Below are 19674 nucleotides of genomic sequence, written 5' to 3' on the forward strand. Positions count from 1 at the left end.
ACTGCTTTGAGTTGGCTTCTGCAATATCTTATTCACAGCAAGAAAGAAATTCATTGCAAAGCCTTGCATCTTTTAATCATACAGTATTGCGAACATTTATTTCTCATACTCCTAAATGCTGGGATTCAGCACTCAAATGTGTGAAATAAAACTAATAAAGATAACAGTGCTTCTGAGCATGTGCAGAGCACATTTCCTTCACCAGAAAGTAATCACAGGTAGCCCATAAGCATCTTTAATTACCATCAGTGCTTCAAGATAGTATGACTCAGGCTTGAGGCCCAGATTTTCTCTTTTTATGACCCTTCAGTTTGGATTACAGAATAAAGTGAGAAAAGAGTAAATGCAGAAGAAGAAAAGTCTGGAATCAATTGGTCTGCCACTCACAGAAACCAACACCTTATTTCTGTTGCTCTTGCTTTTGTTTCCCGTCACTCCCATTACTTGTTTGGAACTACTGGCAAAACTGAATACTACCCTTCTTTCCTTATACTTCAAGAATGTGATTAAATATTCTTAGTGTTCCCTTCAGGGGCTGTGAAAGAAAAAGTGTCAGGTCATTATTTCATGCTGCAGCTGCATTGCTTGCTAGTGCGTAAGAGCTTTCCTCCATTCAGCGAAGAGACCGTTATTCACTGAAGGTATTAAACTGCTATTTTAAAACACAGGCCCAGCCCTTAAAGAGTTAAAAATAGGCTTCCAAGAACATGTCATCTCAGAGAACAGTAATTAGCTAAACCTTATTAGATGTCACATGTGTCTGTGAGAGACACACAGAGAGAGAGAGTGCCTGCCCAGAAAAGAGTATGGTTAGAGCAGCTTTGATGTAGATCTATACATCAGCAGAGCTACATCGCAGAAGACACTTGAAAGAAAGGGCATTGCCATAGGGAAATCGGTCTTCAGCTAAGGAGCATTTGCTTTGTCAAGCTGTTCTGATGAATCCTGTGGAAATCAACTTTGGAGCCAACCACATTAGCAAGGAGGGTTGAATAATGGAACTGGGGAAAGCGAAGCTGCTGAGAACAGGCCTTAATGCTTTGCACCAGGCCATACACCCTGTGCATGGGATTGCGTGGACAGATGGCAAGCAGGTGGCACTGACTGGCCTGCACTTTCACAACAAAGAACTGCGGTTTGGCGACTCAACGGTTATTGGTCAGTTTGAACACGTCCATGGACTTTACTGGAGCCCATGTTACTCGTCTGACACGCCAGCTCTGCTAGCTGTTCAGCATAAGAAGCATGTCAGCGTTTGGCAACTGAGCCACATTGCCTCGGAAAAGAATAAGCTCCTGGTTTCTCAGACCTGTGAAATTGGCGAGCCTTTCCAGTTGCTTCCTCAGGGATGTGTGTGGCACCCAAAGAGGGACGTTTTGTCTGTACTTACCAAAAGGGATGCTTCTGTTTTATATGCCGTTCGTTCAGACAACTCCAGGATTAAAGCAGATATCAAAAGCAGTGGTCTCATCCACTGTGCTTGCTGGACTAAAGATGGCCATCGCTTAGTTGTTGCTATAGGCAGCGCTCTTCACTCCTATATATGGGACGATGCGCAGAAAACATTAAACGCTTGCTCCTTTTGCCCAATATTTGACGTTGGAAGCTACATTTGTGCTATTGAAGCCACGTTGGATTTTCAAATTGCTGTGGCTACCGAACTCCCCCTTGATAAGATTTGTGGCTTAAATGCAGGCATCACATTTGAATTGCCTGTAGGAACGGAAACGGGTTCTTTAACTTCGCAGTCTACACTGGTGCTTGGGGATGAGGAATACTCTATGGATCTGCGAAGAAAGTCTATAGATTCAGACAAATCAGTAGCCGTTGATTCAGTAGCTTCATCTTCCTCGGGCCCAGTTGATTTAACCCACATCCTTTCAAATCACCGGAGATCTGATCCCAGTCCTCTCATTCCTTTGAGAAGGAAGGATTACCCTTCAGGAACTGGCCAAGATTCGTCACACTTGATCTTAGTGACTTTTGAAGGGAAGGTAACCACAACCAGGAAAGTCAGCATTCCAGGAATTTTGGTCCCTGATATAATTGCTTTTGACCTTAGAGCTCAGATTGTGGCAATAGCTTCTAACACTTGTAACATTGTTTTGGTCTACTCAGTCACCTCATCCTGCATGCCCAACATTCAGCAAATCCAACTAGAGAAAAGCGAACGACCCAAGGGTCTGTCCTTTTTGACAGAGAAACTCTTACTAGTTCTGATAGGGAAGCAGAAGTTCACTGACCCCTCACTTATCCCGTCATCTAATTCTGATAGATATATCATCCGACTGATGATCAAAGAATTAATATTTGAGGAAGAGCCATCAGCAAAATCTGATACCGCCCACAGTCTGCCATTCAGTTTTGAGTCCTCTGTGAACATTCCTGGGAAAAGAAAGTATTTTGAGAATCTTGCTGCAGAGGATCACATTGTAGGGCGGGAGCTCTTAATCCCAGGCAGAACGATTATTCAGTCACCTAGTGGCAGGAGGCGAATGCTGGAAGAAGTGAAGAGTCCTAGTTATGAGCAAAGTTCATCATCTAGTGTGAGCGATTTTGATGAGAAAAGAGTCTTAGGTGACCCATCCATTGCACTGGAAACTTTGGATGCAGAACCAATTAATCGGTCAGTAGCCCTGTTTGGTCTTGGAATGCCTACCAGGTTTTCCAATAGATCAGTTTCTTCTAAAGTGATGCAAGAAACTTTGAATTCTCCTAAAAACAGCAGCTTGGCTAATGAAAAAGGAGCCAGTCAAATATCCAGGAATTTGGAAAAATTGTGTAGCAGCTTCAATGACTTACAGTTGAGACTTCTGGAACTAGTAGATTTCACAAAAAATGGAAAGAGACTATCTGTAGCTTACCCATCTTCTCAAGAACCACCTTTTGTTCACATCACCTACCAGGTAATTTATATACCATTCTCCAAAGTAGTTTGTTCTTAGAAACTTCATTACAGGATTTTGCTTAATTAGTAAGTTTCACATGAGCTTCATGCTGTGCTTGATTTAAATGGTGAAATGATAGTTATTAGGAGCAATGGTTATGTCTGATATTCTGAACAGGAAAATCCAGACCTGTGCTTCCTTTACTGTTCAGCTTAATTGTCATTGATGTATTATATATGTCCATTTGTATTATATATGTCCAAATCTTAAGGCATATTTTTTTTACTACAAGAGATAACTGGCAGCTCTATATGTGGCTTTTGAAATGCTTTGAATCTTTTTAGAGAGAGACGATATCAGACCAACTTCTGTAGATAAGAATATATAAGCTTCAAAGGATCATGGGTCTCACAGCATAAAAGGATTCAGGAAATATGGGATATTACTATTTGATTACATAACGAAGCAATTTAAGAAAATCAAAATCCATGGATCAAGGTTCCTGTTTCCTCAACAGCAATTGTTTTCTCCTCCCTTGCTTTTTCATGAAATAATTGTCACTATTTTATTAATTTGATTGCTAGTCAATGTTGTAGTGTTTTATGGTACAACACTAATGGCAACAAAAATTAGTCAATAATTTAGATGTGCTGCATTAAGCAAGCTGGAGCATAAAAACCATTATTTGTATTTCTTTAATAATTCAGAGTAACTTCCATTAATATATAAAATATAGTGTAGTAGCAAGGCAGATATCTATCTTCCTCCTTCCACTCTTTTCTAAGAAACTTCTGTAGAGTTGCTATTGGTTTTTTCCTAACAAATTTTTTTATTATGAAGCAATAGTTTTTTTAAAAAAATCTCTATGATATGAAGCTTGACTCTGCACTCTCTTATTCCTATGATCCAGGCAGAAAATTGTGGTGTGCTGAGGATTTTGGGGCTGATTTTTGGTTAGAGGTATAGCAGTGGAATTATTTTACGCTTTTTGTTTTGCTGTGAGTTAATTTTATCTAAACCAGTCCATCCAGAGTGTAAATGAGATATTTGCTCTGGGAGCTGCTGCTGCTTTCGCTGCCAATGATCCTTCTAACTCATGGTTGACTTTTCAACTACTGTTATTGCCTTCCTCTTCCTCCTCCTCCATTCCACCCCGCTCCACCCACATAACCACTCCAGGGGTGCATTTTTCAGGCCTGGATAAAGTCACTTTGCCAGCCTTTAAGCACAGCTGCTTTTAAAGCAGAAGCTACTCAAAGAGTAGGGCTCTGTTCCTGTCATGGGGGTGCCTTATTGCGCCCCCTCAAAAATATGCAGCTGGGGCCAAGGCCCCCCGCTCCCCCCCACACACCTATGCCTCTGTTTCCCAGTGACCAGGCTCAGCCTTGCACATAGGCGCCAAAAACCCACAAAACTTTTCTGAGGGGGCCAAACCCCCACAAAGTTGATGGGCATTCCCATTCAAATGGTGTGGGTGTGTGCACTGCATCATGTGACTGATTATGTAGAGGGGGGGCTTACCTGGGCCCCCACAATATTTTATTTAAGTTGGCACCCCTGACCTTGCCACAGCTGTTAACTTTTCCTTTTTCTTGCGAGGAATCCTATTCGGAATAAGGGAATTTCCCTTAAGAAAAGGGAAAAGTTGACAGCTATGGACCTTGCACCTGGGATAGGTATAAATAGGAACCTAGATACATAGGGCTGGTCTGCACTGATGGCTCTTTGATGCAGATTGTCATGTCAGTAATCTCTAACGTGCTTTCCCCACACTGAGTTGTGGGTTGTCTTTTGGCTCAAGTAACTTAAAAATAAATAAATGAATACGTAGCTGTAGTCTAATACAAATTAACACTTTGCTGATGGTAAAAAAGGAGAGGCCTTGGGGATCTCTAGGAGTCTTGGTTCATGGTTGTACAAGAACCCCCTCTCTCTCTCTGACACAGCTTTACAGGTTAGTGAGGATTCCTGAATGGGTTGGATGTGAACAAAATTAATTGTGGAGTGTGCCTGATAGTCAAGGAGGAGGGCTGAAGCAATGGCTGAAATGAAATGAAGGGAACTGCAATAAGTTTTTTCTCCAATCTAAAATACAGAAGCCTGCAATACAGATGATAATACTTAATGCTTTTTGATGAAGACTTGCAAAGTATGAGAATGCTCATTCATGGGGAGCCATGAATGCAACAGACATGTGCTTTTTTTGTATGTAAATAGCAGCCAAGAATCTTGATTCTGCCTGACACAGTTCAGCAATTTTGTGGGAAGCAATATTGTGGGAGAGAAAGCTAAATTCCTGCTCTCTTCCGCTAATGGTCCCAAGCCTGCTTTGCAGTGGTTGCATATGTTAATTGCCTTCATGCAGTTAACATCCCTTCAAGTTTGGCCCTTAAAAGCAATATATATAATGGAAGCATGCTGTTAGTCCAAATGGACTAGCATGTTCCCACGTGACATTAGATTTCAGTGAGCCCGCTACCACGTGCAGCTTCTAAGATGGGTTGCTGTGGAAGGGCTGCGTAGGTGCCCATTGATGCAGCAAACCCCTGTTGCCCACTGCTGACTACCTTGATCCTGTTAACCCATTCATCTCACTCCTTGATGGAACCTTGGGCATTATTTGCAGGTGGGTTGGGTGGCAGTGCTTGGCTCCAATCCTGCCCCATGTTAACCACACTGCAATGGCCAACCCAAAGGCCCAGGTGAGTGACTAGTGTCAGAAGCATGAGTTGTCAGGGTCACACCATTAAGCAATTGGTTCTTCTGACCAGATTTTTTTCCCCAAGCTGGAACGCACCAGAACTCAGTTCTGGCACCTCTCAGGTGGGCGACACTGCCATTATAAGAGAACAAGGCACCTCTTTTTCTAGAAAAATAGCACTGCTTCTGACCATGCTGACCCCTTTAGGGTAGACCTGCATGCACAAGCAGTGGTGCAAATGTGAAACATATATGGCATCTCTTCTGTACCATTACTTTGCCTCCCAATGTAACATTCAAGAGTCATTTTACATATTGTGCAGAATGATGATTGTGCTTGTTTACTGCAGGGAAGCATTAAAAAACATAACTTGCCCACTTAATTTAAGGTGTACCTTTATATTATAGGGGAAATCTGTAATTGTGATCTTCTAATAGCAGTCACAGGGACGCAGGTGGCGCTGTGGGTTAAAGCCTCAGCACCTAGGACTTGCCGATCGAAAGGTCGGCGGTTCGAATCCCTGCGGCGGGGTGCGCTCCCGCTGCTCGGTCCCAGCGCCTGCCAACCTAGCAGTTCGAAAGCACCTCCGGGTGCAAGTAGATAAATAGGGACCGCTTACCAGCGGGAAGGTAAACGGCGTTTCCGTGTGCGGCTCTGGCTCGCCAGAGCAGCGATGTCACGCTGGCCACGTGACCCGGAAGTGTCTCCGGACAGCGCTGGCCCCTGGCCTCTTAAGTGAGATGGGCGCACAACCCCAGAGTCTGTCAAGACTGGCCCGTACGGGCAGGGGTACCTTTACCTTTACCTTTAATAGCAGTCACAAGGCCCCCTGAATCAGATTGGGACTCTTTAAGGCGCACACACACACACACCTTTTCTGTTTTTCCCAGTTAAAATACAGAAAGAAAGGGGGGGGGGAGAGATGCCATTTGCCCTGCAGGACAGGATCTTACCCTTACCAGAAATTGTGCTTCAGCATTCTGCACTAACTCAGGTTTCTGGACCAAACAAGGGAAGTCCCACATAGATTGTATTGCAGTAATCCAGTCTGGAAGTTACCAGTGTCTGATCTACAGTGGTCAAGCTATCCTGGTCCAGGAATGGCTGCAGCTGATAAAAGGTGCTTCTAGCCACCAAGACTACCTGATACGAAGCTGCACTGGCCAAAAGCCAGGGCACATCATTCTATACTAGCTGCAATTTTTGAACCAGACTCAAGGGCAGCCCTACGTAGCATGCATTGCTATACTGCATTCTAAAGGTTACCAGTGGCTGCACCACTGTAGCCAAACTATCCCTGTCTAGGAACAAACGTAGCTGGCATACCAGCTGAAGCTGGAAGAAAGCACTCTTTCACAAATCCAGCATTTCTCCCATCCTCCAAATAGTACCCATTCCCATTATACAAGGTTCATTACAACTCCTCGCCATTTTCCCACTGCTTGACATTCACCTCTAAGGTGACCTGCTGCTACCCTGAAGTTTCATCGTGAAAGAGCTGCCATCTAGGTAGCTTACGCTCTTCTCGGCTACAGGAAACGCTGTGCACCTCACAAGGACAGAGACTGCAAACAAACTGGGCAATTGTGATGGTGGCTGGATCTCCTCTCCTGAATACCCTCAGAGGGCAATTCCCACTCACAACATTTTGCAGTCTACTTTAGAAATAAAGCAATATTTTTACAAACATATTCTTTTAACCAAAGCATCTGAATGAAAATAGCTAACTATTTTGTGAAAATTTGTTTCCTACTATCCTCTACGGACCTTAGCAGCCTCCTCCCCAATCTGCAATCCTAGGATAAATAGGCTGGCCTGCCTTGTTCCTGCAATGTTAAGGGTTGTTGAAGCTATGTGTGTAATCACTATAGAAATCTTTATTCTCATTGTGCAGTTCAGTTAACATGGAAGTATAGTCCTCTCCCACACCTTGTATCTAAGCCTGAAACATAGGAAGCAAACTTAGATAGAGTCAGCACTGGGCTATGTAGCTCAGAGTTTTTCAGCTAGAATATATTAATATATAAAATTAAGAAATTTTGCATATGGAAGGTGAGAAGTTCATACATAGCTTATTATGTGATCCTTGCATCATCAGAGGTGCACAGTGGTTTGGCACTACAGTGGTACCTTGGGTTACATACGCTTCAGGTTACATATGCTTCAGGTTACAGACTCCGCTAACGCAGAAATAGTGCTTCAGGTTAAGAACTTTGCTTCAGGATGAGAACAGAAATTGTGTTCCGGCAGCGCGGCAGCAGCTGGAGGCCCCATTAGCTAAAGTGGTGCTTCAGGTTAAGAACAGTTTCAGGTTAAGAACAGACCTCCAGAACGAATTAAGTTCTTAACCCAAGGTACCACTGTATTTTGAAAATTCAAATAAAATCCTTTACTTACTTATAGACATGTATAATACAAGATGATACAAAAGAACCAGGGGAGGGAATCAGAGGTGAAGCAACCTGCTCCGGTACTGGATCTGAGACCTTTTGCATGCAAAGCATGTGCTCTGTTGCTAAGCTGTGGCCATTCCCAAAGGATGTGGGGAATCAGAACTGGACACAAAATGTAGTGCATACCAGTGCTACTCAAAGTAGTGGTCCGTGGACCGGCACCAGTCCGCAGGCTATTGGCTGCTGGTCCCTGGTGAATACACTACAGCCTGGGTAGGATGTTTCAGGGACCAAATAAGGTACTGATCCCTGGTACATTGGGATGGGGTGGGGGGAATTGCTGGTTCACAACATCAAATAGCTTGAGAAGCAGTGGCGTAGCGTGGGGGGTGCAGGGGGGGCCGGCCGCACCGGGCGCAACATCTGGGGGTTAGGGTTAGGGTGTGCAAATCCACGGGTTAGGGGGCGCAAATCCACGGGTTAGGGGGCGCAAATCCACTGGTTAGGGGGCGCAAATTACTTGCCTTGCCCCGGGTGCTGACAACCCACGCTACGCCACTGTTGAGAAGCACTGGTGCAAACAACACATGCTAAACACAACAATAAGCACAGAGGTCCAAGCAAAAAGTGCAAGCACACAATTCAGACTGCACATTATGTTAGCCTGATTACTGCTTCTTCCTTATAATGGACCCAGCCACAGGATGGGGGGATCTATAGCAGAGAAGTGCTTAACCACCCTTGCTGGTGCACCCTCATTTCATGCTTTGCTGTGTCTTGTAGAGTGCAAGGCTTTCTTTAGGGAAATAAACATAAATCAGTGTGTGTGATGAATTAATTTAGAAGAAGAAGAAACAGTTGTGGTTTGGACAAAGTTGACAGAGTTGGGAATAAGTGTGTATGCCATGAGCAACTGAGGGAAATTATTGTACTAATGCACATCTCTAAGTCGGTAAGGAAGAAGATATTTGGTATAAACAGCTATTACAATGTCCTATTTAAGAGACACCGAGGAGCTGAAGACGTTTAATGTACAGCATCGAACCCTCTTTTTGCTGGCAGTGATCATTTGCTCCATCAACAGTAAATGAAACAGAATAGGAAGGTAAATTTAGGGAAGCATGTTAAATGTACACAATAAAGTTGAGAAAGATAAGAGGCAAACTTGTGATAAACAGTGAGAGGGTAGAGGACAGAAAGGAAGGAGAGACTGGAGAAGTCAATAAACTGAGCTAAGGAGCAGGTGAATCATCACAGAGGTCATCTTTAATAAATCCACAAACCATTCTTATAATCGGGAAGGCAATTTTGAACTAGATTGAAAACATAAAAGGAGTCGTGAAAACTGATGAAAGATGTGGGCGATATGGCTCAGCTTTATAGTGTGATAGACTAGTCAGACAGTTTTGAAAGCAAGATTTAAAAAGCCTGTTAAGAAGTGGAAATGCAGTAGTCAAAACAGGGGATTAATGCTTGGAGGCATTAAAGCCCAAGAGGACGGGGTGAAGAAAGGGCACACTCTAATAACGTTCTGATGAGGCTGAGAACCCACAAATAGAAATTCTGAATGAAAAACAGTACTGTGTATTTCGAAATTAGAAGCACAGACTTCTTACTTCTGTGAAGGTCCTGGTTACTAATTCTATGATGTTCTATAAAAGTTCCTTCCTCTCTAGCTGGTAACCTGATTAATCATTCAACTAGACTCTCTTCAGGGGATAATAGTGTTCTGTTTGGTAAAGATCCCCATTACTGTGATTTATGGTGTTAATAGCTTGCTAACTTTTGCAAATGAGGGAAGAGTCTTGTCTTTGAAGCTAAACAAGTAGAGTGAAGCAGGAGAGATCTTTAAAGAATGTTACAGTGGGTAGATTTGAGGGGGGGGCAGGAGGTAGCTGAGGGGGCCGCCCAGCGCAGCTGAGACATGACACACATGGTGGTGGCACCAGTCATAGTGCAAGAAACGTGTGGCGAGCTGTGCCAAGGCACCGAAACGGGCGGGAAGCAAGAGGGTGCTTCACCCCATCAGAGGAAGGCCTGACCAGATGCCTGCTCTCCATGGCAAACCCATAGCCACCTAGGAGCCGTGCATGCTGCACACACTGCGTATTACCAGACCAGGAAAGGGAATCACCTCCCTCCCAGTCTCATGGCACCTTCAGGACTTCTGCGGCCCAGTTGTGCCTGGGCCAACAGCCCCTGCTGCCCGCCCCCCATGCTACGACTCTGGTTATATTTTTTTGCCAAGCATTTTCTGACCAGTTATAGTCTTGTCTACTGTATCTGTACATTGCATTTTGTTTAATGTGGTTTGGTTGAATTGTTTCATATTGATATCATACACCACCATGATATTTTCTTTTGAAAGAAAAGTGGTATAAAAATATTTTAATAAAAATAATGATAAATTTGCACAGGATATGATAGAAATGACATACTTCTTTGGCAAGTGGTTACTTTTACTCTTGTTATTCAAGAGGTTATGTTGATATAAAAAGCAAGTGAGGGGAGAAATTTAAGGTGCCACACATAATACCCATTCCACATTTGTAAGGTCAACCTTTTAGTGTTGCAGCACTAACACTTTGGAATTTCCATCCATGTTAACATCAGGAGATGCCATCACTGTACTCTTTTTGGTCACTGCTAAGAACATTTTTGTGTAAACAAGCCTACCCAGATATGTTGATTTGTATTTTTATCTGTTTTCAGTTTGTCGCTTATCTGAATTTCTTTAAATGTTTTAAATAGTTGCTTCTAACTGTGTTTACTGATAATTTTGTTGTTTTATTCTTTTTGTAAACTGCTTCGAGGTTTTTTACAGTGTATAAATTTTATGAAATAAATAAGGAAAAAGTGTACTATCATAAGTAAGAAAACACAGTATTACTGAACTCTAATAGTGACTCTGGGTGATTGTACTGATAGTACATTAAGATATCCTTTGATTGCTCATTCTTGATGGCTTGTGCTTCTGATGCTATTGGGGCAGTCATACATGATCCCGCTGTCAACAGCATTTGCACCAGCAAAGGTTATTTATTTATTTAGAGCATTTGTGTGCTTTGTCCAAAAAGTCTCCCAGAGCAGCTTACATAAAACAAAAACAAGACAGTCCCTACCCGCAGGCTTGGGGGAAGGGGGGAAAGCTAACACACAAGTGGAAAGTAGGGCTGCCATACGTCTGGATTTTCCCAGACATTACCGGGATTTCAATGTGGCATTGATATCCAGGGGGAATTTCCGAGAGGTGGAGCTTTGTCCTGGATCTTTGGCCAATCAATTGAAAAATCATGTGGGTTTTCCTTAAAAAAAAAAACCCTCAACAATTTTGGGATCTTCCTAAAAAAAAACAGCCACTCAACAATTTTCAGGGTGTCCTGGTTTTTACTTTTTGAAACATGGCAACCCTAGGGGAAAAGGACAGGGGAGAGATGAGGAAAATCAAAATTCAGTCACCCCATTTGCAAATACAACCAACCTCTTTTAATCAGTTGCTTTTGATAATTTATACAACATTTTGCGTGTTAAGAAAGCCCAAACTTAATGGGGTTTTCCTCCTCTATAAATGCACAGTCTGTCAAGTAAGAAGAAATGAGAATCTGCGCCAAGGTAGTGGTCATTACCTGTCACATCCTCTCACAGAAAGTAAAATCTTCAACCATTCATGGTGCCCCTTTCCTTTACAATATTTCTATTCAAAATGTATAGTATGTGGTTAAGGTTTCAGTCTGAACTACTAGAAAAGATTTGGATTCTGTTTGCAGAAGCATAAAGCGAGCTTCTGGTGAGGTGGTGAAGTTGTTGGTAAGGGTAACAACATAATGGCGTATTCCCACATGAAGGATAGGCTTTTGATCTCAGGTTCCTTCGCTATGTACACAATATTTATTGTACAAAGAGCATTCAACCATGCGAGACCCTACCTGCTTATGAAGTAGTATAAACCAGACACAGATTTACCACATTTTCCTGCTGTTTGTGAGAACTAGACCACTATGATGCTGTATGCTGTATATCAGAAAATATAAAAATGGCCTTTAACTGAAAGCAAATGCACATAAGAGGAGGGTGCTTATAGGATTTTGCATGGTGCGTAGGTGCCCATTGATGCAGCAAAACTATCTAAGACGCTGACAGAGCAAGTGAACCTGAGAAGAAACCAGCATCTGTGCACTAAAGGAGATTAGGAGACATTTATTTGTACTGAAGGTTAATTAAGATGAGGAACAGATTACTAAAAACAGAAACAGAAGATGCAGCTGTGAGTCTGCTGAAAGGGAATGTTGGTATAAGTTTTCAGAATCAGAATGGAAACACTGCAGAACCACAGCAGAATGAGATCTATATTATTTTGATGGTCCTGATTATTTTCCCGTTAAAATGCCTGTGACACTGCATTTTATTTCTTGTTTAATATCTGGAGAACTAAATAGGATGTTGATGTGATTTACGGTTGGTGCTAAATTGAGAAGTGTTGCAAACAAATACCAATTACTTAGTGGTGAGGGAATAGGATGAGCCCTGGATTGATTAGGAAGTAATGGAGTGAACTTCAAACAGTGTGATCCTCAGCACGTTTATTGAGAATCATAGCATGTTGACTGGGGACTACCTTGTGTATTTAATGCTGAAGCCAAAATGACTAAAGACAGGGGAGGAAGATTTAATAACAAAACCATTCTCTTTATTTCCAAGCAGGAATGTGTGGGGTGTTAGGGAAGGGGAAGGGGAAGTACTTTGGTGGGGAATAGGTCATGCTACTTCTGGAGTAGTTTATCCACCCTGCACTCAGCTCTCACCTGTGGCTCCTGGAAGCTGCCAGTATGCAACAGTGGCAATGCCGCAGAAATTACTTTGTCTGGCTAAACCAGGTGAGGAGGGTAGCCAATGGGTCTCAAACCCTCCATGCTACTGGTCCAGAACATCACTACATTGACACACATGCTCTTGAAGTCACCATCTCTAGCCTAAGATGACTGAGCCAACAGCATTCAGAGACTCACAACAACATCTGAGTGGTCCTAGCAGGGTTGTAGCCCCATACTTTGGGAAATCCTGAACCTTTCATTTTTTTAAAAAAGACTCTTATAAACAAGTTGTTTTTGTGCTGTCTTCACCCATGTGGGGCATGTGAAAATATGGAAAGCAGAATTCATGAAAATTACTGATTCATAGGGCTAATTAACAATAATTTATGTAAATGTGACCAGTATTCTAACAAGATGTTTATCCCTATATGTTTATGTGCCTGAAGAAGCATTTTTCAAATGGAGCTATAGCTGAAGAAACAAGAACTGTTCTCCTGTGTGATGGCAAGGTTCATCTGAATTTAGTCCAACGACTTTTTGATCTGCCTATTGTTGAAATGAAACATGGTAAGTTCTCTATTACTATAATAATAATAATTTTATTATTTATACCCCACCCATCTGGCTGGGTTGCCCCAGTCACTCTCTCTCTCTCTTTTTAAAAATGCAAGTGTTTATTATAGTAGGTAGTACTTTTGGGGAACATAAGTTGTGCTATTAAGGGATTGTTCACATGTACATCCTCCAATGTGATGGAAGTTTAACTGAGTTCTATTCCCTTTCCTGGCAAACTTATTCTCCTGAGTGCCTCTCAACACTTGCCTGACACTGATCAAGCCCTACTCAGTTGGTTCACAGGTATCACGACCTATATCTAGTCAGTTTAATCCTCATGTTTTTTTCAGCAGAATGTTGTTTCTACCATTGATAGAGAGACCTTCTTGTTTTCTCTCAATGTCTGTCCTTAGTCATATATTAGTTGACTATGTCCAGAAATATGCTACATATTAATAGGCTTCCCTTCTTGCAGCAGAGCACCCAATCAAGCTACTAATTATCACCTGCGTCTAATGTCATGTAGCATAAATGGGGAAATTTAATATTTAGCATGATTGTTCAGCAATCCCACAATCAAAGCAGGTTGGTTGCTGCCTTTGCTTACTGGATTAAGTAAGTCAAAAAACAAAACTCATTGGAAAGATTTCCTAACAGGTTTGCTGACAATTGAATGCCTTTCTCTATCAGATACAGACACCATATACTCAGTGATACTTAAAACAGGTGTATCAATTTGTTATGCTCTGGATTAGTTTAATCTACGCTGAGAACAGAAGGAGCTCACCAACATAATCTTCCAAACTCCCACCTTTGATTTACTTGTGAAGGTAGGGAGCAGTCAGGAAAAGAAAGATCTTTATACATGGCTTCTTTGTTCATGCCTCTATGTATTCAATGATTTAACAACTTCAGCAGCAGCTCAACCATTTTCAGCCTATAATGTTTTCTGCAAGTAGCTTTATCATATACTGTAAATATATACACAATACATTGAGGACACAGGGATTGTCCACACTTTTGCTTGTTCCATACTTAGAATGGGTCTGAGCGGTTTTCTACGTGCCCCATGCTTTCTAGCATGGGTCCAAGCAGTTTTGCCTTTGCACCACCACTTTCCTCCAGAAAACCCACTGTTTAGCATTAAATTGGAACAAATGGCAATCCACAGATAAATTTATAGCTGTTTGTTCCAAATCAGCACTAATGATCGCGAAAGAGGTGGGGCAAATGGAGGTGTGGAAAACCCATGAGCACAGCGGGGGGGGGGGGGCAGCTGCTCCCCAATCAAGTAAATAAATAAGAATACTTGACTGACCAACTGTGTCGCAAATAACTCAGTCCTGCACCCCCCCTAAAATAAATCCTGGCTATGCCAATGGATAACCCCCAAGAGAGAAAAGACAGAAAGAGGAGAAAGTGTAACTGAATGGTAGGGCATATATGAAGGGGTTCACATCACTAGTTTTTGCTACATCCTTTATTTATTTAGTATACTCAAGAGATACAGTAAAATTACCCACTCTCAGAGGAGCCTGCCCTTTCTGTCTTGGAATGAGTAGTTGCTCTTGGCTTACCTCCAATGAAGTCACAAAGCATCATGCTTACAATAGTAATAAGCATTCTCTCAGGCATTTGGCTAATTATACAATCTATGTGGCCTTTTAAACTGTATGTGGGGTTTTTGTTTTGTTTGTTACTATGTTATGTATTTTCGTGTTTTTATATCACAAACCACCCTGCGATCCTCAATGGGCAGTATAGAAATCTAAATAACAACAGCAACAACAACAGCAACAACTTGAAGGGAAACATAGGGGCAGACACTTTTAAGATTAGGTAACTTTTGAGTGTTTTCATAGCTTTGATTTTTGAATGCAAGTGAGAGTCCAACTTTAAGAAAAAATATGTATCTTTAGGAAACACTGCCCAAGTCCCATACAAAACACAATGTGAAGTTGAACATATCGTTTTGAATGTAGTTGAATGTAGAATTTTAATTCATTAAGGAAAACTGTTCTTTCCTCCTTTTTAAAGAGTTATGTGAGCACTCAATCACCCATACTTTCATATACTATGGCTTAGATCAGGCATAGGCAAACTCAGCCCTCCAGATGTTTCAGGACTACAACTCCCACCCTCCCTAGCTAACAGGACCAGTGGTCAGGGATGATGGGAGTTGTAGTCCCAAAACATCTGGAGGGCCAGGTTTGGCTATGCCTGGCTTAGATAGTAAGATTAACTTTCATTCAACTTTCTTTACCCTATAACAAGCCTCTCTGAGGGAGAAGGGCTGTTCTTAACAATGTTGAGAGTGGCAGGGTTGCTGGAGGAGTGGAATTGCCCCAAACTGGGCAAAACCTGGTAAAAGCCACAGTTGTCCAACTCGGACAACTAATAAATCTAGCTCTTTAGTTATACTCTGAAATAAAAAATAATTATTGATATTATATTCTTATTAGGCCAACCATGTTTAGAAATTACTAAAGCTTTTAACCCTTCAGTCATATCCTCGTCTATCCAGATATACTTCAATTTACAATTTAGATGTGTTAAATGCTTTCTCCCTGCTAAACAAATTCTGTACATGCCAACTCAGAAGCCAGCTGTACTCAGTTCAAAAGGACTTACTCCCAGGAAAAGGTATATAGGCTTGCAGCCTTTGTTTTTCTCTGATAAGTTTAGAAAAACACGGTTTACTCTCAAGTAAGTTGATTGTACTGCAGGCATAATAACATTTATCTGCACCCAATGCAGAGTGTTAAATAAACTATTTTGGAAGTACCCCCCCCCCATGTTTTACATATAAGGTTAGCGATGTAATTGCGTAGGTTTACATGACACACACAAACACCCAAGCACAGGGTAGTTTATAGAATCAAAAGTCTGTCCAGAATTAGAAAGAAAGCATTAACTGCAAAAGATTAAAAGTTCATGCTTGGTAACAGTAATCTTCTTATGACGCGACAGACAACACGAAACAGCAAAGCAACATGTGTAGGTGTTTAATTAATAGATTTAATAAAAAGAACTTTCTGTACTTTCAGATACAGTATTATAAGGAAACAACACATTTGTTTTGCTTTAATTGGTCAAATTGGAGTGCACAGTTTATTATTTCCCACCAAACCTTATTGGGTACAAGATACCATCATCTATAAAAGGTAGCTGTTCTGATTATAGGCATGCACGTTAAAAACACACACACACCTGCTCTTGGTAGAAATTAAAGCTACTGAAGTTCTAAAACACAAATGTCTTAGCTCCTTTGTTTTAAATTCAGAAATTAACTTGAACTGTGAATTGGATAGATTTGACCCATGAATAAAGCAGATCAATTGGCTTGATTTGCACGTTATGGTAAGCCAGGGTCTGAAACAAACAATGTCTTAGGGCTCGCCCACACTTCTGCTTGTCCTGCCATTTTCCTCTGGTAAACCCACTCTCCACAGCTGAATCAGAGCAAACGTCAATAGGGTTTTCCATGGATTGACATTTGCTCCGATTCAGTGGTAAAGAGCAGGTTTTGTCAGGGAAAGCAATGAGGCAAATGGAAAGCCGTGCACAGAAAGAACAGGACAAGCAGAAAACTTCTCTGGCCCTTTTTTTTAGTAGTGGGACAAGCAAAGTGTAGATGCGCCCTTATTACGTGACAATGTGCTGGTGCAAGCACTTCAATTTTTGCCCACTCAGGTGCTCCCTTTGCAAAGCCAGGAGTACAAAAATAACAGCAATGCCCTAGCATTACATGCAAAGCAGCACTCATTGTTTGTTTATCTCCAAACAAACCACAGGTGGCAGCCAAAGTTTGTTCTTGAATTATCTATACATAAGTATGATTTCACATGCAGAAGTTTCTCTAAACACAACTTGACTTCACTTGCATGTTCCTGCATGAGAAAAAAATCCACATGCCAAAGAGGTTTCTGAGAGTTTAACTTGAGAAAGTGTACAAGGAGCCTTTGAACAGACGTATGAGTTCAATCTACCCCGCACGCACACACCAATTCTCCAGGCAAAGCTAGTGGAACAAAGAGGGTAAACTATACATGTTCAATATTTTTACTAGGAAATCATCCTTGAATGTTAAAATTTTTAGTTAATCCTAGAAAAGTCTTGATATGTGAGTTGAAATCATGGTAAATAAAAAACATAATAAACTGGTGCTTCATTGTCAGTTTTCCCCAGGCCCTTGGGTGTACACATTTTCCAGTTATGAGGTTTAGTTGTTCCTTCTCCTGCCCCCTTCCCCATTACCATGCCAGAACAAGTGGAGCCAAATGAAAATACCAAAAAGGGAAAAAAAATACTGATAAATGGTTTGTTCAAAACCTACATCAGCATGGTAACCCATTAAGCTTTGCAACACTGTAGGAAGAAGAACCTATGAAAAAGACATAAACAAAGCACGAATTGAGGGTGAATGTTAACATTTACGTAGGCAATTGCATTCCCAACATAATAATGATTATACATATATACACACTGATGCTTTCCTTTCCTTTCCCTTTAGGTTCTTCTTGGATTGTTCTTACTGCAGATGGTGAAGGTTTTATACCATTAACATTTAAGGCAAAGCAAGAGATCATCATAAGGGAAGGGAGTGATAGTTTGGAAGCCTGTGGAAGTCACTCCTTCAAAAGAAACATTTCTTCGCAACCACCGAGCAGCGTGACATAATGAGGCAAACCAAAAAAATATGTTCTTCAACATAAATAACTGCATGAGTAGAAAATGATCAGCAGGATTTTTGACTGCATTTTAAACTATAACTCATGTGGCTTGTGTTCCATGGTAGCTAGTCCTCCTCACAGTAATCTACTGGATCAGATCTAGTAGGTCATGTCTGTATCCACTGAGGCTACAGACTGAGATTCCTGGCACTGAAAAGGAGAATACTGAACTAAAAGTAATGTCATGACAATGGGTAAATATTGCCATATTCAGATTTGGTATATATTCTGTGCATGAAAAGTTAGCATTAATGAAGTTCATGTTTTCTAAAGAAAGGCTAAGTTTGGTAGGCTGACTAACTTGCCCTAAGGATTCTGGGGGTGTGAAAAACATGCATTAGTTTGGAGTCTATACAATGCCAAGACGCTGGTGAGGATGGTTTGGTCTGTTTTAATTTTTCATGTGGCAAAGCTTCTCCCTAGATTATACTAAAGAACACCAAGAAACAACAAAGCTAAGAAGAAAAAATACAACAGTGTGGTTACTAACTTCCAATGAGTACAACTCATTCACAGGAAATGCCCATTGGCAGAAAGAAATGGAAGCAGATTTCACCAATATCCCCTTCCCACAGGAGTCTCCTGTGCCCTCGGTGGTATAGTAGCTAGAGTGCTAGACTAGGACCTAGGAAAACCAGGGATCAAATATCCACTTAGCCATGAACCTACCTGGTTGCTCTTGAACCTGTCACTGTTTCTGACCTAGAAGAAACATGAGCACATGTGAGGAAAGGTAGGATATAATGGTAACATAAAAAAATTGTGGGACCTTCTGACATACAGGTGGTGATTTGGGCTGCCGAGGAAAAGGAGAACTGGCAAAAAACCTCCCCCTTCGGCCTGTTAGTTCTGCTCTAGCAACTCTAGATCCAGTCCATATGTGGTTATTTTGCCACAAATGCAGTGAGATTGACACATGTGCATTTATTATACATGACATAACAAAATGTATGTGTTCTACCTTTTTCCTACATGAAACCGAATTATGAAGCAATTATTAGACTGTACAGTGTTAATTAATTATTTTTTTACATAATGCATAATGGTTTCTGTAAACCTTTTCTTTATTCCTGACAACCGCATTCATACAGTCTACACATACGATGAAACACATATGGCAGAATATAAATTGTTGCTGAGAATCTTCTTCCGGTTCTTATTCTAGCATTTCAAGTTTCTCCCATATGTAAGACTAACTGGCCTATATTTCCACTCTGTCTATGAGCCAAACTGAATGTGACATGGAAGATCTCCTTTGATACTTGTATGCTTTCCCACATGAGACAAATCAACGCTTTGAGTGATTTAAATTAGGAAAATGATGTGTGGAGAAGGATTAAAAAGTAAAACCCTTCTCCTAGCACCACAACCACAGTCCAAACTGGGGCGAGGGTGGGATTTACTGCTTTTAATTAGGAAAAAAGATGGAATATCCTATTATCATCTCTCTTACATTGCATCTAGTTTGGCTCTTAGTCTAAACTAATATCATCCCCCCAACAGATGGGGGGGGGGTAATTTTCTCCAGAGTTCAGTACAAAGGTATGCTTACATTACAAGCTTAAATTGGTTTCAGTGACAAGCTTCCCTCCC

At 41.4% G+C, this 19674-nt stretch overlaps 2 protein-coding genes across 5 annotated transcripts in view; one reads left to right on the plus strand and one right to left on the minus strand.

Moving 5' to 3' along the window:
- The window catches only part of FKBP1B (FKBP prolyl isomerase 1B), a 52119-nt gene that overhangs the window by 31715 nt on the left and 730 nt on the right, over nucleotides 1-19674 (minus strand). The window lies entirely within an intron of this gene.
- On the plus strand, nucleotides 867-19594 carry WDCP (WD repeat and coiled coil containing). 2 transcript variants are annotated; one of them, XM_079969824.1, is made up of 3 exons: nucleotides 867-2906; nucleotides 13240-13360; nucleotides 17862-19594. In XM_079969824.1, the coding sequence occupies exons 1-3, from the start codon at nucleotides 996-998 to the stop codon at nucleotides 18026-18028; spliced, it is 2199 nt and encodes a 732-aa protein (XP_079825950.1). In that variant the 5' UTR covers nucleotides 867-995; the 3' UTR covers nucleotides 18029-19594. The 2 variants fall into 2 exon arrangements, with proteins under 2 accessions (XP_079825950.1, XP_079825951.1); XM_079969825.1 differs by having other exon boundaries at nucleotides 13243-13360.

The sequence above is a fragment of the Podarcis cretensis genome (genome assembly GCF_951804945.1).
Source record: "Podarcis cretensis genome assembly, chromosome: 3".
Lineage (NCBI taxonomy): Eukaryota > Metazoa > Chordata > Lepidosauria > Squamata > Lacertidae > Podarcis > Podarcis cretensis.

Coding starts and splice junctions, on each gene's coding strand:
- WDCP (XM_079969824.1), top strand. CDS start 996: ATGGAACTGGGGAAAGCGAAGCTGCTGAGAACAGGCCTTAATGCTTTG. Junction 2,907..13,239: donor TTGTTCACATCACCTACCAG/GTAATTTATATA, acceptor ATGTGCCTGAAG/AAGCATTTTTCAAATGGAGC. Junction 13,361..17,861: donor TATTGTTGAAATGAAACATG/GTAAGTTCTCTA, acceptor CTTTCCCTTTAG/GTTCTTCTTGGATTGTTCTT.